Genomic DNA, 20,773 nt, shown 5'->3' on the forward strand with positions numbered 1-20,773 from the left:
AGGTGATATCTCGTTGTTTTAATTTGCATCTCTCTGATTATTAGTGATGTTGAGCATTTCTTCATATGTCTCTTGGCCATTTGTATGTCCTGTTTGGAGAGGTGTCTATTTAGTTCCTCTGCCCATTTTTTAACCTGTTAATCGAGCGGGACGTATAAATACGTCAAACTTGCATACAGTGAAAAGGGAATTCCCCAGTTAACAGGTTAATTGGCTTCTTTGTCTTCCTTTTGTTGAGTTGTATGAGCACTCTATATATATTGGAAATTAACCCCTTATCTGATATATCATTGGCAATTATGCTCTCCCATACAGTGGGTTGCCTTTCCATTTTGATGATTGTATCTTTTAATGTTCAGAAGCTTTTGAGTTTGATGTAGTCCCTTGTGTTCATTTTCTCCTTTGGTTCTGTTGCCTTAGGTGATGTAACAGTGAAAATTCTGCTGCGTATGATGTCTGAAATGTTGTTGCCTACATTTTCTTCTAGGATTTTTATGGATTCATGAGTCACATTTAAGTCTTTTATCCATTTTGAATTTATTCTTGTGTATGGTGTAAGTTGATGGTTTAGTTTTATTTTTTTGCATGTAGATAGCCAACTTTCCCAACACCATTTATTAAAGAGGCTGTCTTTACTCTACTATATGCTCTTGCCCCCTTTGTCAAATATTAATTGAACATATTGCCTTGGGTCTATTTCTGGATTCTCTGTTCTGTTCCACTGGTCTATATGCCTGTTTTTGTGCTAGTACCAGGCTATTTTGATTAGAGTGGCTTTGTAGGATAACCTGAAATCTGATCATGTGATCCCTCCAACTTTGTTTTTCTCTTTCAAGATTGCTGTGGCTATTCGAGGTCTTTTTTGGTTCCATATGAACTTTCGAAGTATTTGTTCTAGTTCTGATAAGTATGTCATTGGTATTTTGATGGGGATTGCATTGAATCTATAGATTGCTTTGGGTAGTATGGACATTTTAATGATGTTGATTCTTCCAATCCATGAACAAGGTATGAAAGAATATATGTACTCCCATGTTCGTAGCAGCACTATTTACAATAGCTAAGATCTAGAAACAGCCCAAATGTCCATCAGTTGACGAATGGATAAAAAAGCTGTGGTACATATACACAATGGAGTACTATGCAGCTGTAAGAAAGAAAGATCTCTTATCCTTTGAGATGACATGGAGGGACCTGCAAAGTATTATCCTAAGCAAAACAAGCCAAACAGAGAAAGACAAGTATCATATGATCTCACTTATTTGTGGAATATAATGAACATAACTGAGGAATGGGGTAGTCCCAGAGATGTGGAAGTGGGGTACAGACTGACAATCCCCAGAAGAGGGGGTGGTGGGGGAGAGATAAACCACAGAACTTATATGCATGTATGCATGAACAAAGGTCATGGACAACAAACCTGGGGACAGGGCAGAGAGGGAGGGGGAGGAGGGAATCAGTGGGGGGAAAAGAAGAAACATCTGTAACAAAAATAAATTAATTAATTTTAAAAAATGAATAAAAGAAAAATAGGAGGACATACATAATTATACTTCTCTGTCATTATTGCTCATAGCATAATTGCAATCACCAATATTTATTATAATGTTTAAAGGAAAAACTAGATTCTATTTCACAGCAAAAGCTAAAGATTCTAGTCATTGAGAAATCATATATATGTAAGCATTTCAGCCCACTAGCAGGTTCATAAACACACAGAATACAACTTTCTATAGCCACACACTTTTCTTTTGTACCTTCTTAATGTAGCAAAGAACACATTCATGACCCAAAGAGATAGCCTCTTTATGGCATATTTTTTAAAGGAAGCAAAATATATTAACCAAAAAAAAACAAAAGTAGCCCTGGCCAGTTTGCCTCAACAATTAGAGCATTGCCCCGTGGACCAAAGGGTCATGAGTTCGAATCCTGGTCAAGAGCACATTACCTGGATTGCAGGTTGGATCCCCAGCCCTGGATGGGGTCATGTGGGAGACAACCAATCAATGTGTCTCTCTCACATCGATGTTCCTCTCCCTGCCTCTCTTCCATTCTATCTAAAAAAGTCAATTGGTCTGACCCCTGTGGCTCAGTGGATTGAGCATTGTCCCATGGACTGAGAAGTCCCAGTTCAATTCCCGGTCAGGGAGCATGCTCGGTTTGCAGGCTCGATCCCCAGTAGGGGGTGTGCAGGAAGCAGCTGTTCGATGTGTATCTCTTACATCAATGTTTTTCTCTTTCTCCCTTCCTCTCTCTAAAAAAACAATAAAAACATATTTTTAGCCCTGGCCGGTTTGGCTCAGCGGTTAGAGCGTCGGCCTGCGGTCCTGAGAGACCCGGGTTCGGTTCCCGCTAAGGGCGCGTACCTCGGTTGCAGTTTGTCCCCGGCCCTGGTCGGTTGTGCGGGTGGCAGCCACTTGATGTGTTCCTTTCACGTCGATGTTTCTCTCTCTCTCTCTGTTCCTCTCTCTCTCCCTCCCACTCTACCTGAACAAAAAATGGAGAAATGTCCTCGGGTGAGGATAAAATATATATATATATATATATATATATATATATATATATATATATATATTTTAATAAATGAATGGAAAAATATCCTCAGCTGAGGATTAACAAAGAAAAAAAGTATATTAACTTAAAATCATGATTAGTAATCAGTGATTCAGTGTTCTAGCTTACTTAGAAATCATCTAGGTATACAATTATTTATTAATTAACTAATTTAATAGCAGTTCAACATTTTAAGTTATTTTTAAGCTGACATACTACAAACATAATTACTTTTGAAATTAAAAGTTTATCATATCCAAAGCAATCTTCAGATTCAATGCAATTCCTATCAAAATTCCAATGGTATACTTCACAGAACTAGAACAAATCATTCTAAATTTATATGGAACCACAAGATCCCAAATAGCAAAAGCAATCCTTAGAAAGAAAACCAAAGCTGGAGGTGTCACCCTCCCCATCTTAAAACTATACTACAAAGCTATGGTAATCAAAACAGTATGATATTGGCACAAAAACAGACACACAGATCAATGAAACAATTGAAATCTCAGAAATAAATCAACATAGGTATGGACAATTAACCAATGACAAAGGAACCAAGAACATACAATGAGAAAGGACAATTTTTCAATAAATGGTGTTAGGAAAGCCAGCCACATATAAAAGAATGAAACTAGACTACTATTTTACTCCATATAGAAAAATTAACAGATTAAAGACTTGAAACCATAAGACCTGAAACCATAAAATTCCTAAAAGTAAACATAGTGAGCTTTTTGACACCAGTCTTCCTGATGTTTTTGTGGTTCTGACTCCAAAGGTGAGGGAAACAAAAGCAAAAGTAAACAACTGGCACTAATCAAACTAAAAAGCTTCTGCACATCAAAGGAAATCATCATCAAAATGAAAGGCAACCTGATAAATGAGAAGATACTGTCAAACCATATATCAGATACATTGTTAATATCCAAAAATATATAAAGAATTTATGCAGCCCAACAACAAAAGATTTTAAAAAACAAATGTACGAATGGGCAGAGAATTTGAACAGATATTTTTCCAAAGAAGACATATGGATGTCCAACAGGCACATGAAAAAATGTTCAACATCACTAATTATTAGGAAAATGTAAATCAAAACTACAATGAGATAATACCTCACACCTATTATAATGGCTATTATCAAAAAGACAAGCCCTGGCCAGTTTGGCTCAGCGGTTGGAGCGTCGGCCTGCGGTCCAGAGAGACCGGGTTTGGTTACCGCTAAGGGCATGTACCTCGGTTGCAGTTTGTCCCCGGCCCTGGTTGGGTTGTGAGGGTGGCAACCACTCGATGTGTCCCTTTCACGTTGATCTCTCTCTCTCTCTCTCTCTCTCTCTCTCCCACTCTCCCACTCTATCTAAACAAAATATATATATATAAAGAAAAGGTTATTTAAAAAGACAAGAAATAACAAGTGTTGGAGATGATGTGGAGAAAAGGGAACCATTATGTACTGTTGGTAGGAATATAAATTGGTGCAGCCACTATGAAAGACAGTATGGAGATTCCTCAAAAAAATAAAAAATAAAACTACACTATGACTCAGCTATTCCACTTGGGTATCTAAATGGAAAACATAAAAACATTAATTAAAAAAGATATACGTTTATCACAGCATTATTCACAAAAGCCAAGATATGGAAACAACTTAAGTGTGCATTGCTGGATGAGTGGATAAAGAAGATGTGGCCTATGTATTTATTTATTTACTTATTTATATCTATATATATGCACACATGCTGGAATACTACTCAGCAATAAAAAAATAATGAAATCTTGCCATTTGCAACAACATAGTTGGACCTTGAGGGTATTATTATGCTAAGTGAAAGACAAATACAGTATGATTTCACTAATACATGGAATCTAAAAGAAAAAAACAAATGAACAAAGAAAGTAAAACAGCCCTGGCAGGTTTGGCTCAGCGGTTAGAGCGTCGGCCTGCGGTCCTGAGAGACCCGGGTTCGGTTCCCGCTAAGGGCACGTACCTCGGTTGCAGTTTGTCCCCGGCCCTGGTCGGTTGTGCGGGTGGCAGCCACTCGATGTGTTCCTTTCACACCGATGTTTCTCTCTCTCTCTCTGTTCCTCTCTCTCCCTCCCACTCTACCTGAACAAAAAAATGGAAAAATGTCCTCGGGTGAGGATAAAAAAAAAAAGAAAAAAGAAAGTAAAACAAAACAAACTCAGATACCCAGAACAGATTGGTGGTTACCACAGGGGAAGGAGATTGGGGTGTCGGCAAATTGGGTGAAGGGTCAATAATAAGATGATAGATGGTAACTAGACTCGTGACAGTGATCACTGTATAGTATATACAGATGTCAAAATATAACTCTGTCTACCTGAAGCTTATATAATAAAATATATATATAATTTTTATCTTCACCCAAGGACATTTTCCATTTTTTGTTCAGGTAGAGTAGGAGGGAGAGAGAGTAAGAGAGAGAGAGAGAGAGAAACATCAACATGAAAGGGACACATCGAGTAGCTGCCACCCTCACGACCAACCAGGGCCAGGGACAAACTGCAACCGAGGTATGCGCCCTTAGTGGGAACCGAACCCGGGTCTCTCTGGACCGCAGGACGACGCTCTAACCACTGAGCCAAACTGGCCAGGGCAATAAAATATGTTTTTTAATTTGTTAGAATAATTATTTGATTTTGTTGAACCCAGTTTTACATTTTTCACAATCTTAAATATTATGTAGGAACAGTGTTAGCTTATTTAATTAATAAACCTATGTAAGTTTAGGAAAAACAACCCAAGAGAAATAAAATATATTTACCTAATTATACTTAACACTGATAAATAATAAAGAACATGGCTGGGTTTTCTTAATAGCCAAAATAATTAAGTTAGTCTCATTTCCCAAAGATTTACCTTAACTATGTGGATTTTGATTCTTAAAATTATAAGAATACTTTTTAAGTAGAACATTTAAAATATTGTAAGTTAAATTTCCTTATTATCTGAGAATTACATAAATTTCCTATTTATATAACTACTGATCTCTTTAACTCAATCAGAAACAGTGAAATTGTTTTAGTGTTTGTATTTTTCCACTTTGGCAAAGCAAACTTTATTATGGCCCTGAGGTCAGGGCTCTTCTACCCAGGTCCCACAGAAACCGGAGAGTTGGGGGTAAGGCACTCTTGTGTTGCCCCCTTAACAATTCCATCACATTCAGACTCAGATGGAGAGGGTCTGGGTGGGGGTTACCTTGAATCCACAGCCCACCCCAAGGAAGGCCCACTTTATGTGTTGTCTCACAGACATAACTTATGAATACCCTCCAGAAATAAGAACACATTTCACACTTACAAAATGAGATAAGTGCCGTTCAGGATCACAGACACATAAAGAACATACAGTTCAGTTCTAAAACTTCAACCATGGGTCAAGAGTAAACATAGAAACAAAAAACATCATTCTCAAATAAAGAACTATTTTTCTTGCTAGAGGTCACAGAGTCTTTAATTGATTTTGGCTTAAAATGACAGTAAGACAAAGAAACAAGAAAAACTACTAAGCCAGATTCTCTGTCTTCTCTTACCTAACAGAGAATTGATTTCTATCTTCCATTTATAGGAATCACCAAATGGTCAGACCATAAATCAAATTTTCAATCATTGCTGCCACAAGGGGGAATACCTTATTGACCATGCACAGAAACAAAAACAGAACTAAAATCAATAGAGGGCAAAATTAGAGAAACCAAAAGTTAGCAGAGTTCAAGTTTTATTACTGCTTGGCATTCACTATAGGAACCAAAGAAAAATGTGTCCAGGTTTAAGCTACCCATGAAGTGCACTTCTTTGGCAATCAAATTTACCTGGCTGTCAGGTAAATCGATGGAGCATCTTGGTGGCGCCTCCAGAACTATTAAGGTATAATTTTTAAATATAAAATCATAAATCCCATAAATATATAAAATGAACAGGTCAAGGTTTTATTTAACTCATCAATTAATGAGGTAACTAATAAGATGTTACAACTGACTCAAAGGAAAATTCAGAGAACACATATAGTCAGGAATGCTGAAATAAACGTGCTAATAGATACAAAACTATTCTATAGCTACAGGCGAATCAGGTACATCTCTGTGGACAGAACTAATTTGCATTTTGGATAATAATCATATTCACTATCAGTTTTCTACAGCTTAATTTTTGTAAAATAGCTCAAGGCACAAATAACTCATAAGGTTGTGCTACACTGGACATCCATCTTTTTTGCCCATTTTCAAAGTCTTTTACCATTTTTCTTATATTCTTACCTGGGTCGAGGAGAAGACCTTATTTCTTCTTTTATTCATTTTCTTCTTCCTTTCTAACTAGCTTCCAGAATATCAAACAGAGATCCTTGCTGCTTGTGTAGGTAGACAAAAACTTGTAAACAATGACAATTTTCAGCCTTTATTGCTATATCTGTTACAAGCTTTCCCTCTGTCACAAGAAACATGAAACATTCCTTCATGTTCAAAAATAATTTAAAAAGATATTTTCTACAATTAAAAAAAATTTTAAGGAGATTTTTTTCAAGAAAAAATACTTTCACTTATTTACCAAATATGTACATGTAGGACCCTGAAGGTATGGCCACTACCTGTCTCTCCAAACTCACCTGTGCCTCTTTTCTACTCATTCACTACCTTCTACTGTCTTTTCATTTCTAGGCACACTCTTTACTGCTTTAGAAACTTTTGTATGTACTTCCCTCTGCCTGGAATTCTCATTCCTCCACACTTCATATGGCTGAATCCTTTTCATTCTAACCTCCTCTTCTAAAATGGCCTTGTTTTATTCTTCACTTCACCCCATCATTCTCTATCCCAGCATTTTTCTCATTTCCTTTATAGCATGTACCATACTTTATATTATTTTATTTGTTGGTTTACTTATTGTAAGCTGTCTGCTTTAGTTAAATATAACAGAACATCTTTGTGTCAGTGACCATATCTCTCTTGTCACCATTAAATCTTTAGCACATGTAGCATTCCTGATACATAATTGCACTAAAAAATATTTGTAGAATGAACGAATGAATGAATGAACGAATGGCATGTGCTATTCATTAGGGTTTCATTATAGTTATAATGTACAGAGTTCCTATTCTCACAGACTCTATAGTCCAATAAAGGATGCATATCAGTTATCAGGCAGTTTTATAAGGGCACGTAAGAAAAGTCTGGAGATTTCTGCTCTTGCAGTAATGGAGTGGCTTATTTGGATCAATCTTCCTCCCAAGAACAACTATAAAAGCTATATTAAATTGTTTTTAAAGAAGAAGAAAAGGGAAAGATATCAGAAAAAAAGTGAACCGCAGCCCTGGCTGGTGTTGCTAAGTGGTTAGAGCATCAGTCCATGTACTGAAGGGTCTCGGGTTCGATTCCCAGTCAAGGGCGTGTACCTGGATTGCAGGTTTGTTCCCCAGCCCTGGTTGGGGCACAAGTGAGAAACAACCAGTCCTTGTGTCTCTCTCACATTGGTATTTCTCTCTCTCTCTCTCCCTTCTGCTCCCCCTTTCCTTTCTCCCTTCCATTTTCTCTAAAAATCAGTGGGAAAATATCCTCAGGTGAGGATTAACAACAACAACAAAGTAAACCACAGAGAATAAAACTGGAATTTTTCACCATGTATTTCTTCATGGCATTTACTAATTTCTAAGCCAGGGGAGAGGGAAGGTATAATGTTTCAGGAGGCCAAGAAACCAAGCCTAAAAGAGTAACTAAGAAATTAAGAAAATGAAGAGAATTTTTCTCAGTCTTAGGAGTTCAGAGCTTGTCATAGAAGATGGGCCTTGGCAAATATCTCAGGTTTTCATCTTAAACCCTTGAAGGGCTATGCTCTATGAGTAAGGACAAACTGGAAATCAACAAGCCTTCACAGAAACTGAAATCTCCCTCAAATTATATCAATCTCTGATTAGATCAAAGTAATCTTAGTTTACCTTAACTGACTGCCAGAAGAAATTAAACACTTTCTGGAGGAATATATCATCATCCAGAGCCTCTTCAATTTTTTTCTGCTTCAGTTTTTAAAATTACCAGCCAAAATGACTAAAATTTAAGAAAGAAAGACAAGATAGGAAAGCCCTAAAAATGATGGAGTTTAAAACACTGTAATTAATGTGTTTAATAAAAATAAATGACAAAATAAATTTCACTAGAAAACTAGAATGTACTCAAAAGAATTAAATGAAAATTTTAGAAAAGGGATGAAAAAAAACAAAAAAATATATGGGATATGGGGAAAGGTCTAACATATATGTAATTGGAGTCTCAGAAGGAAAGGAAAGTAAGCAGAAGCAGTATATAAGAGATACTGCCAGAGAGTTTTTTAAAACTAATAAAAGACATCAAGTCAGAAATTCAAGGAGCTCTGCTAATCTCAAGCGGGATAAGTACGAAGAAACCATACTTAATCAATTATAACAAAACTACTGAAAATCAAGGACAAAGAGAAAATCTTACCAGAAGGACACACTATCTTCAAAGGACCAACAGTAAAATTAACAGAAATGATTTAAACAGAAATGATGGAACTCAGAAAACACAGGAATGACATTTGTAAAGTGCTGAAAAAGAATAACTGCTTGTGTGGAACTGTGAATCCAGCAAAAACTTTCCTCAGAACTTAAAATAAAGACATTTGTAGTCAAACAAAAACTAAGCAAACCTATGCTAAAGTGAATTTTTTAGGCAGAAAGATTATGGAAGCATGGAAATGCAGAAAGGACTGAAGAGCAAAAGAAAAAGTTAAGGATTAATATGTAGGCAAATGTGAGTGCTGACTGTATAAAATAATAATGCCTTGTGATGTTTAATATATATCTATAGATATATATTAAACATAAATATAGAGTATATATCATCTGTATAGTATATGTAGAAAAGATATATATAATACTTAAAATGAATATAGACTTTATAGTACATTATAGCACAAAAGCAGAGAGGAATTAGTGGAGTAAACATGTTTTAAATTTATTGTATTATCTGGAAAGTGATAAAAATACCAAATTGTGGTAGACTGTGATAAATCAAAAATGCATATTGTAATCTCTAAAATAATAATGAAAGATTGTGTAACTAATAAGCTAGTAGAAGAGAAAGAAATTAAAAATAATAAAAAATTGGTGAATCTAAAAATTGTCATTCTGGATTTAAATAAACAATGAATTGCATGATATGTACAAGGAGCATACATTAAATTTAAGAACACAGCTCATTGGCAGTAAAAGATTAGAAAAAATTACAATGAAAGATAGCTGGTGTGGCTTTTTGGTATCAGAAAATTAGGGTGAAAAGGATTGCTAGATATTAGGAGGGACATTTCATATATTTAAATGCATCAGTTTATCCGGAAAACACAACATATCTAGATTTGTTGCATCTAATGATATAGCCTCAAAGTAAACATAAAAAAATAATCTATCACCCAGCCCCAGAAACTCAGATGACTGAGACTGAGATAAGGGTGGGGTGGGAAGAGGAAGGCAGAAGTATTCCAGACAGATGGAAGAACATTTTCAAAGACTAGAGGCAAGAAAGCTTTAAAAACTTGAAAGCAGTTTAGTCTTGCTGGGAAGGAGAGAAGGAGGAAGGGGAGGAAGAGAAGAAGGAAGAGAAACTGAGAATGATTGATTGAGGAACGGGACTGGAAACCAGGAGTCCTTCAAGTATCATGTAGTGACCTGATGAGAATTGTTTTCAGGAGATATCTCTTACTACTGTTGGGGGGATGAGTTGGAGGAAGGCAGGACTACTGGCAGAGAGATCTATTTCAGTAATCTAGGTGAGATGGTGTTGGCTGAAGCTATGGAGATAGAAGAGAACCAATTTTTAAAATGTAGTGTCCGAGATAAACCAAAGAACTTATATACATATATGCACAACCAATGGACACAGACATTAGTTTGGGGAAAGCAGGAAGGGGGTGGGAGCAGGGAGGAGGGGGTCAATAGGGGACAGCTGTAATACTTTCAACAATAAAGATAAAAATATAGCCCAGCTGATGTGGCTCAGTGGACTGAGCGTTGTCCCAGTTCGATTCCTGGTCAGGGCACATGCCCAGACTGCCGACTCGATCCCCAATAGGGGGCGTGCAGGAGGCAGCAGATGGATATATCTCTCGCCCATTAATGTTTGTATCTCTCTCTCCCTTCCACTCTCTGTAAAAAATCAATAAAAACATAATTAAAACAAAATTTATTCTTTAAATATACATATGTCATGTCTTCTAGACAAGAAAATGAAAGTACAGAGCCAGGGTTTAAATAATGTTTTATTGGGATATATATATAATCCCAAGCTTGTGAACTATTTAAACATTTAGTAGGTTACTAAACTCACCCTTGGGTAGTGAACAAGAAACTCAGTAATAGATCAAGAAGCTGAGAAATTTTAAGGACTGAAGCTATTTTTTTATTTCTTTTCTGTCTGCAAACCGACTGCAGAGCAGTATTGCCTTTCATTTCCAAAGATCAGGTTTTGTCAGATCACTCTGGGTTAGTCATAACTTAGGCTAGTTGTGTTTTTGTTAGCAATTGTGCTAGACTTTCTGTCTAGAACTCCATCCTACTTTTTATTTTTGATGGTTTATTTAGAATTGGCAATCTGTGGACAGTTATCCAAGTCTCTCCGAAAGGAATGTACATTATTCTAAATCCATTAAGCAGATTAATGTAGGATACACACATGTGGCTGCCTTGCCCAGGCACAACTTCCTAAGCCACATTTGTTGACATCCTCAGACATAAAATTCTGTCTTGATGTCAATAACCCATCAAGTAATGATTTATATGTTAATGTGTTTATTTGGTTTATTAGCTAAGTACTACTACTAGGGTATACTTTTTATGAGGACAAGAATATTGTCTCTTTTATTCAAGGCTATATCCCCTCTACCTAGATTGGTATTCAACATATAACAAGTGATCAATAAATATTTCTTGAATGAATAAATGAATGGCTGAGGAACGAAGAAATGTTTGACTTGAGGGTTTTTTAATTTTAATGTTATAAATTCATTTTATCTTCATTAAAAGTTTTGAAAGTCTGGTATTAGAATGTCTGAAGGTAAAGTGATTGTTTTTCATATTTGCAGGACTATCTCAAGCAGGTGCTGGACATTGATCTTCATGCTCAGATCCATTTTGGCAGGGTTTTTATGAAGCCAGGGTATGAAAATAATCTTGTTCTCTCATATATGGGGTTGGTGTGTCTTGCTTTGACTAACAAAGCTTTAAATTCTTTCCTTTTATATACTCTATTATGGTTTATCTATTCTAATAAAAGAAATATTACAGTATTAGAATTCTTTGCACAAGTGCAGCTTCTATCTGAAATGGCTATTCATGATCCTTGTGAATGACTGATTTAAGTATAAACAAAGCAAAGCAACTTTCCAAACCTTTTCTCCTTTAATTCCCATGTCTAGTTCCTTCTTTCTCCTTTACTCTTTCCCTCCACATTGATTCGTTGTCTCTCTTTAAAAACATTTTAATATGAAAATGCTCAAACATACACAAGAATAGGGATTACAGTGAATCCCCCCATCAACCCAGTTTCTGTAACTATCAACTTTTTTTTATAATTGTTTCATCAACCCATCTGTCACTTTTTTGTGGGGACAGAGTGCTAGACTATTTTAAAGCAAATCCTACACATGTATTTTTGTATACATCTCAGAGAATAACAACAACAGTAGTGTTCTCTTATATAATCACAATGGTATTACCTCACCTAACAAAATAAATAAGAATACCTTAATATCTAATACGCTGGTCATATTCAAAATTCTCCTACATGTCAAGAAAAAGAATGCCTTCTTATAATTGTTTTGTTTGAATTAGGAGTCAAGTCAGTTCACTCATTTATTTGGCTGTTAAAGAACATTTACTGCCCCCTCCTTTTTTTTGTCATGCTGTTAGCTTGTTGAGGAAACTGAATCATTTGTCCTAAACAAATGAATTTAGCTGATTATTTGTGGTTGTATTTAATTTGTTCCACTCTCTCCAGGATATTCTATAGACTGGAAGTTAGGTCTGAAGGATTGATCAGATGCAGATTCAACTTTTTTTCTTTTGCAAGTTTACTTCATAAGTAATATTTCATACTGCTTCTTACTGCCTCCCAGGAGGAAAGAAAAAAAAAAATCACACACCAAGATCTTGCACATCTCCTAAAAACTAGTAACTCCCTAAGGAAGGACTGATGAAAGTTCTGTAATCAATTGTAAATCCTCAGAGAATGCCAGACATTGGTGTTGATGAAATATGTGTGGCCATGTCTTCAAGCCTGTTCAGAATCCTTCTACTCTATAAACCTTGGCTCCCTGTTCAAAGGCTCAGTGTGTGGGTTAGCACTCCAGCACACCCCCATGCTGTCAGGGACAACAATAATGCTTCTGTTCAGAATTATACTCTTGGTGGGTACTCATGTGAACCCTAAAAGAGATTACAGGTGAGACTTACCAGTTGTTACGAGCGATGGGAACTATTTGCATATTCCAGAAGCCTTTTTCAAGCTAGCCCTCATAATCCCCCTGATTTATTGGGTACTCATGACAGTTATAGGAAGAAATCAGGCTTTACCTTTATGACTTTGCCGTTTAGGTGTGAAGTTAAGATTATCCCCGAAGCTTTCTTCACAACTTGATAGAATTTAGAAGTCTTGGCATTTTATTTCTGTAGTTGCCCCAATATGGCTGCCAGTGACAAGGTTCTTTTATTATTGAAATTGTTGGATTTGAATCATTCTTATTAAGGATATTTTACCTTAAGCAAATATTGCTATGGTATAGGACACAGGCTTTTTTATTTTCCTGTCCCTGTGGGCAACACTAATATGATTAGAATACAGAGGACATCTCAAAAGGATGTCAATGTGCTCCTGAATAAACCCCAAAATTAAATTGATATTCCCTCTGCAGTGAGAAAGAAGCTGACATTACTTGACCTCACCGCTAGAAGAGAATTATCTGTGTAATATATATTATTTAAATTAATCTCAGCACCTATAGTGTATAATTTTGGTACTCTTTTCATTTTCAGTCTTTTTTTTTTAACCACTTTCCTCAACTTTGAGAGTTCATTATTTCCTAATGCTTATTCTACTCACTTGAAGTCATAACCCTCTGTGACTTGTATAGGATTGTATAAATTCTATTACATTCTCATCTCAAGAGGAGAATTGAACAATAAGTGTTGAGTTCCAAGGAAATGGCTTCCCAGAGCTTAAAAAAGCTTCAGTCTAGCAATAGGACACTCATGTTAGCAATGCATGATAACAAAATATTTTGTTGTAATGGAATCTTTATTTGAATGAGTGCCTTTAAAGAAATCATAGTACCTATCTGCAAGATGCAAAAGATGATTTACGTTGGCTTTAAATACAATAGATTGAAGGTGTTATGCGTTCCTTCCTCATTCTTATTATATGTGTTAGTTTGCTATAATAGAGTGGTTTAGTAGATTAAATGGGCTTCCTTTACTTCTCCAGAATTCTATACTTGTCTAAAGATAAGATTTTAAAGGTAATTGCTGCTTAATAGAACAAGAATAAATATAAAATCTCAGAACAATTTAGCCTTGCTCTTCCCACACACAGTGCATTCAGAAGGTAATTAACCTCTTTCATTTTTAGACACAGAGATACTAAAAAAAAAGCATTTGGAGTATTATCAACCAGATCTACTAAACACAGTTTTTATGTGTCATCTACAGTGACTATAACTGTTTTTGAGAATGTATCTTGGAAATTATTTTCATCACACGGTAACAATCATTGCCAAATAACCTTATCTGTCAATCAATATGACAATCTAATCTCATTTTTCTAAAATACAGCAAAGAATCAGAAAGTGAGCAAAAAGGCTTTCAGAGTAGCCAGAATCTACATACAGCATACCCTGTACACAGAGGCTCATGAAATTATGAGCCATACAATTAGACCTTGGTTCAAATCTTTGTTTTCCCACCTAGTAGCTGAGTGATTTGGAGCAAATTACATAATCTCTATGAGTTTCCTCATCTATAAAATGGGATGATAATTGTATATACCTCAGAGATTGCTGTGAAAATTAAATGAAATAGCGGATGCAATGCATAGCTGTTTCTTTAAAAATAGTAATTTTTATTATTGCTCTTATTGTAATCATTCCAACAATATAACTGTTATTACACTATCTGGTTTCCAAACCTAAAGCAAGCTTTAAGGTTCAAGATGATGGCAGTCTAGCATTAAGGGGAGCCACAGAAAAACACTAGTAAAAAGAAAAAAAACAGATGTCCTGGCCATGTGGCTCAGCTGGTTGGAGCATCATCCCACACACCAAAACAGCTTTTCAGGTTCAATTCCTGGTCAGGGCACATACCTGGGAGGAAACCAATCAATGTTTCTCTCTCTCTCTCTCTCTTTCTCCTTCTCTCTCTCTCTCCCTCTCTCCTCCACTTAAATCAATAAACACATCCTCAGAAAAGGATAAAAATTTTTTTAAACAAACAAACAAAAGAAAAACAGAAACAAGAACTATAGAAACACTACAGTGTGTGGTATGGGGTTATGGTTTATAAGTGAAAAAAAAAACAAAATCACTGTATTATAGAAGAGTATAGTAAGTTAATAATGATGACTATAAATCATCAAAAAATATTATTGCTAAAGGTAATGAGTGAGTGACCCATTTTTGAAAGACCAACCTGCAAAAATAGTAAAAATGAAAACAATTTGGATGCTTTAAAAGATAATTTTCAACTGTATGGAAATTTTTGCATTCCCTAAGGATTCTACATCACTCAAGTTTCATTAATAAATTGAAAATTTTAGCTGAAATTCTATATTAAAGGGTAGTCAATAGACAAACATTATTATTAACTGCCCACCTTGTCCATGCCACTCACTCACTGCTCTCCATATCCCCATTGCTAAGGATTCATGTCAGAATCTTGAGGAAGTATAATTTGAGAATTTTTTACATTACTATTGCCTTAATTTTGTTCTAGTCATGGTATTTTATTCATTTTGACATTTCAAAACACTCCCTTTATAGGAGGGAGGTTCTTATGTTCATTGCTGAGTACTGTTTTAAAGGGTTGAGAAACCTTCATCTTGAGCAATAGGCAGTTATCTGATAGGTATGTATTCCAAGGTTGTCTTCTGATAATAAGAATGATTGTTAAGAATCTCCAGCAACAGTAGTGTAGACATCATTAGCTAGATGAGTGGAGAAGCTCCAGGACTTGGGATGTTCTTCTATGGTACTGGCAGGAAGGGGGGAAGTAAGCTACAGAAAGCCAAGGAGTTCGGTTACTTGGAAACAGTAGATGCTAAAAACAAATTAATTTAAATCTCTTGAAACACTTCAGGGTATAAAGGTTTAAAGAAACAACAGAAAGTTATTTTTATATGACAAGCTTTCTAAATGGAGAGCCAAGTAACAAGAAAACTAGAGTAGTGAATTTATTCGTCATACTACTTTACAGTCACTAACAATCTATTTTTTTCTCTAGCCTGCCAACAACATTTGCAACTTTGGACATTGATGGTGTAAGAAAAATAATTTTTGCACTACCAGGTAAGAATAATTGAAACAGTTTATTTTGCCTTTTCTGAAAAAAATGACCAATTTTGTTTTTTCTGGTTAATCCTCACTGAAGGATATTTTTCCATTGATTTTTTAGATAGAGTGGAAGGGAAAGAGGGAGGGACAGCGAGAGAAACATGGATATGAGACAGACACATTGATTGGTTGCCTCCCGCATTATACAACTGGGGCCGGGGATCAAACCTGCAACCCAGGTATGTGACCTTGACCAGGAATCAAACCCAAGACCCTTTGGTCTGAGGGCTGATGCTCTAACTGCTGAGCCAAACCAACAAGGGCCCAATTTGTTTTCTTTCTTTCTTTATTGATTTTAGAGAGAGCTAGAAACATCTATGAGAGAGAACATCGATTGGCCACCTCCTGCATGCCCCCCACTGGGGATCAGGCCCATAACCTGGGCATGTGGCCTGACCAGGAATCAAACTGGCAACCTCTTGGTGCATGGGTTGACGCTCAACCACTGGGCCACACCGGCCAGGCCGAATTTTTTTTTTAATCCCAGGTGATCAGTCCCCCATGAGAGCTCTTGATTTGGAATCTAATGGACCCAGGTGGGCTCAAGTCCCAGCTTTACTTGAACAAATCATTTAACCTCACTGAAGGTGTTTCTTCATCTATAAAATGGGGCTCATATTTACTTCACAGGGTTGGTGTGAAAGTTAAATTAGATAGTATCTTTCAGAGCACATTCCAAACCCTATGATGATAACCAAATATTAGCTGCCACCAGGTCTTTCTGGGAACCCTGCTTTTCCTTATAGGAAATTGGTCAAAGTTAGCAGCCTAATCAAGTCCTACAATTTGAAGTATTGTGCTCAAGGGGCCAAAGAGCTGTAAATCATCCATGCAAATGCTAGAACAAAAATACAGAACTGTCTTTGGCTTTTGCCAGATTTGGACTGGTGGGAGGGGGAAGGGCAACATGGAAGGAAGGGCCACTAGTACTGCTACTTCTCAGCCAATCCCAGGCATCATCAGTCTGACCACAGCACTATCCTCACCCTCGCTGCCATGTGAGCAGACTCACATGTTCAGATAGTGGTTATTTCAGGGGGAAGGGGATTTGAATAGCACTTTTTAGTGTTTATCTGTATTTTCTAAAAGGCCAAGTGGTTGCGTTCACAAGGACTTTCAAGTTCAATTTTTCATTGACTTTTAGCTGTGTATTTAAAGCCGTGCTTTTAAAGCCATTACTAATCTTGGTAAATTCTAAAGCAGTTTAGAAGTTTTGTATATCTACTTGTTATTTTTTAAACCCTTAAAAATGTCCCCTCATCTGTAGCAGTGTTCCATTCTCTGTGTTTTTACTACACAGGTCCCTTCAAAAAATAACCTGCTTGTTCTTTCAGATGGACAAACCTGGTGGCTTTGAGATATTTATTTGCTTTTTATATTAAATAAGTCTCAAAATAGAGATATAAAAAAAGAAAGCAGGCAGAAAAATGTAGAGCTTTAAAATCATTTTTTAAAGCCCCAATAAATGTATAAGCATTAAAAGAGGTTAGATAACTATCATGTAAGAAATTTTAAGAGAGAGGACGTGTAAGTAAAGTAAGTAGACTTCAAAATTTGTAGTATAGAACTCCTTAGGGCCTTTAATATATCCTTAGATATTCTAAAAATCATTGTATAAACATATAATCCTCTTTCTAGCTTTAATTTGCCTCGAAGACACTGTTTACTTTGTCTACAGAAGCTTTGACTCAAACTGCAAACCATCAGTGACAAAAGAATGTTAGAATGGGAGCCTAATTCACCATTATTAAGGAAGTATTGTTTATCTACCAAAGAAATTATAATTAAATAACCTACATTCAAATTACTACTTTAATTTGAAATTTTCTCTGCTCAGCCTGATAAAAACAAAAGAGGGCAGCAAGAGCTCACCCATTCAGATTGTAGGAGCAGCAAAGAGGTTCCTTTTAACAAGGATTTTAAAATTCAGAATTATACTTCTGCTTTCCCAAGGGCCATACATTTAAAGCCATTACTAATCTTAATAAGTTTTAAAACAGTTTAAAAGTTTTGTGTATCTACTTGCTATTTTGTAACTTTTTTAAATGACTGTAAAACACATATGTTTACTATAAAAACATTAGAAAATACTGATAAGCATTAAGAAATGTTATCCATGCCCAGCTGGTGTGGCTCAGTGGATTGAGCATTGTCCCATGGACTGAGAGCTCCTGGTTCGATTCCAAGTCAGGGCACATGCTGGGGTTGCAGGCTTGATCCCTATTAGGGGTCATGCAGGAGGCAGCCAATGGATGTTTCTCTCTCACATCAATGTTTCTATCTCTCTCTCTAAAATATAAATAAAAACATACTTAAAAATAAAAAGAAATGTTATCTGTAATCCCCTTCCCCCCTGAAATAACCATATTTGCAGGTTTTTTGTTGTTGTTTTTTTGTTTTTTATCCTCACCCAAGGATATTTTTCCATTTTTTTTTGTACAGATAGAGTGGGAGGGAGAGAGAGGAAGGGAGAGAGAGAGAGAAACATTGACGTGAAGGGACACATCAAGTGGCTGCCACCCGCACGACCAACCAGGGCCGGGGACAAACTGCAACTGAAGTACGTGCCCTTAGCGGAAACCGAACCCAGGTCTCTCCGGACCGCAGGCCGACACTCTAACCGCTGAGCCAAACTGGCCAGGGCCATATTTGCAGTTTTTTATATCAATCATTCCAACCCTATTTTTATAGAGTAATTTTATAAAGCAGTAGCAATTACAGGAATTCTATAATTATTGTTAAATGAACAATAACTTCTGTTTGTTTTTTCAGAAAAATTCCATCTTTTTGTATTTTGAGGCAAAAGAAAAGCAATTGATTCTTATTAAGAGTCTGTAGTTCTGTTGGACAACTCATTTTTCCATTGAAATAATAAGTATCACTCATCACTTTTTACAATTTAAGAAAATCTATTCTTAACTACTTTTGTAGGTAGAAGAAAATTAAAAGTATGATTTTGGCTAATAACAGGCTAAACTGGCCATCGCCTTTTACTTTGGTGATACAATTAGCAGCACATAGCCAGGCCAAGGGAACATAAAAATCTAATAGCCTATCATATATCCCCAGTATATACATATTCACATACAACTGTATAAAAGTATTAGTAAAATTAGAATTTTAGAACCAGAAGGGATGTTAAGAATCATGAACTCCAACTTTTATTTTGTGAATGAGTAAAGTTAGGCTCAAAAAAGTTTGGAACTCATCAGAATCACACAGCTTGGTTCGTCAATATACCACATAAAAAATTAATCTGTAGCCTTGGCCGGTTTTGCTCAGTGGTTAGAGCGTCAGCCTGTTGTAGTTCAGAGAGACCCGGGTTCAGTTCCCGCTAAGGGCATGTACCTCGGTTGAAGTTTGTCCCTGGCCCTAGTTGGGTTTTGCGGGTGGCAACCACTCGATGTGTCCCTTTCACATCAATGTTTCTCTCTCTCTTCCTCTCTCTCTCTCTCCCACTCTATCTGAAAAAAAATGAAAAAATGTCCTCGGGTGAGGATTAAAAAAAAAATTAATCTGTCATTCTCAGCCTAGTCATTTTTTTCATAACCCACTTTTCCTCTTTTTAAAGTGTGTGGCACACCCAGATTCCTTCTTGGAGAGGTACAATTGAATTTCTCACATTTTTTTATAACTGTAAAAGAACTCGATGTTTGAATTAGTCTGCTCATGCTGCCATAACAGAATATCACAGACTAGATGACTGGATTATAGACAACAGAAGTCTATTTTTCTCACAGTTCTAGGGACTAGACTGGAAATCTATGAGCTACATTCAGGCAAGCTTAGTTTCTACCGAGGTTTTTCTTCCTGGCTTACAGATGGCTAGTTTCTCACTATACCATCACATGGCCCTTCCTCTGTGCACTTACCCTCCTGATGTTTCTTCCTTTTTTTATAAGGACACCACTTCTGTTGAATTAGGGCCTCACCCTTATGACCTAATTTAATTTTACTTACCTCTCTGAAGACCCTATCTTCAAATAAAGTCACATTGGGGGTTAAGACTTCAATAAAGGAATAGGAGGGGGGAAAATCACAATTCAGTCCGTACAGTATTTATTGTCAATAAAATCCTTTACATTGAAAATCGTTTAGTTTTATTTATTTTTTTTAATTTAAAGAAATGTCTGGGTAGAGGGGACTAGGGATAAATTTATTTATGCTCTGTCCTACTTTCAAATATTTTTTTTAACTGAGCATGTATTACTATGGAAATTTTAAAACATTTTAAAAATAGCAAGTACACAAGAATAAAAAGGGGGGAATGGGGAACATCCGTAATAGTGTCAACAATTTTAAAAAATAGCAAGTAGAAACAGCTTTTAAACTTACCAAGATTGCTAATGTATAGCCCTCAGGGAAAAAGAAATAAATGGTATTAACCAGCTTCTGGACGTCAGAAGTCTCTGCGTTTCATTGGTAGACCAAAAAGGTTGCGCCCTCTGTGCATTTGGTTGACTGTAGGTCTATTCTGGTATCCTTTTGGATTTAAGGTGATTCAGAAGAGAAAGAAAAGCAGTCACGTACTTCTCTATGATACCTGAAGGTATACATAATTATTTGGTAAATTGTATGTGTATACTGAAATAAC

The 20,773-nt window shown here is 36.2% G+C and overlaps 1 protein-coding gene across 6 annotated transcripts in view; it reads left to right on the forward strand.

The window, feature by feature from the left end:
• GPHN (gephyrin) overlaps positions 1-20,773 on the forward strand; it is a 562,530-nt gene that overhangs the window by 526,840 nt on the left and 14,917 nt on the right. For all 6 annotated transcript variants that reach the window (XM_036267724.1, XM_036267708.1, XM_036267715.1 and 3 more), the window contains 2 exons: positions 11,665-11,738; positions 16,070-16,134. In XM_036267724.1, the coding sequence (XP_036123617.1) occupies positions 11,665-11,738; positions 16,070-16,134 (139 nt within the window). The remainder of the gene's footprint in view (positions 1-11,664; positions 11,739-16,069; positions 16,135-20,773) is intronic.

The sequence above is a fragment of the Molossus molossus genome, unplaced genomic scaffold (assembly GCF_014108415.1).
Source record: "Molossus molossus isolate mMolMol1 unplaced genomic scaffold, mMolMol1.p scaffold_m16_p_1, whole genome shotgun sequence".
In the NCBI taxonomy this organism is placed as follows: Eukaryota; Metazoa; Chordata; class Mammalia; order Chiroptera; family Molossidae; genus Molossus; species Molossus molossus.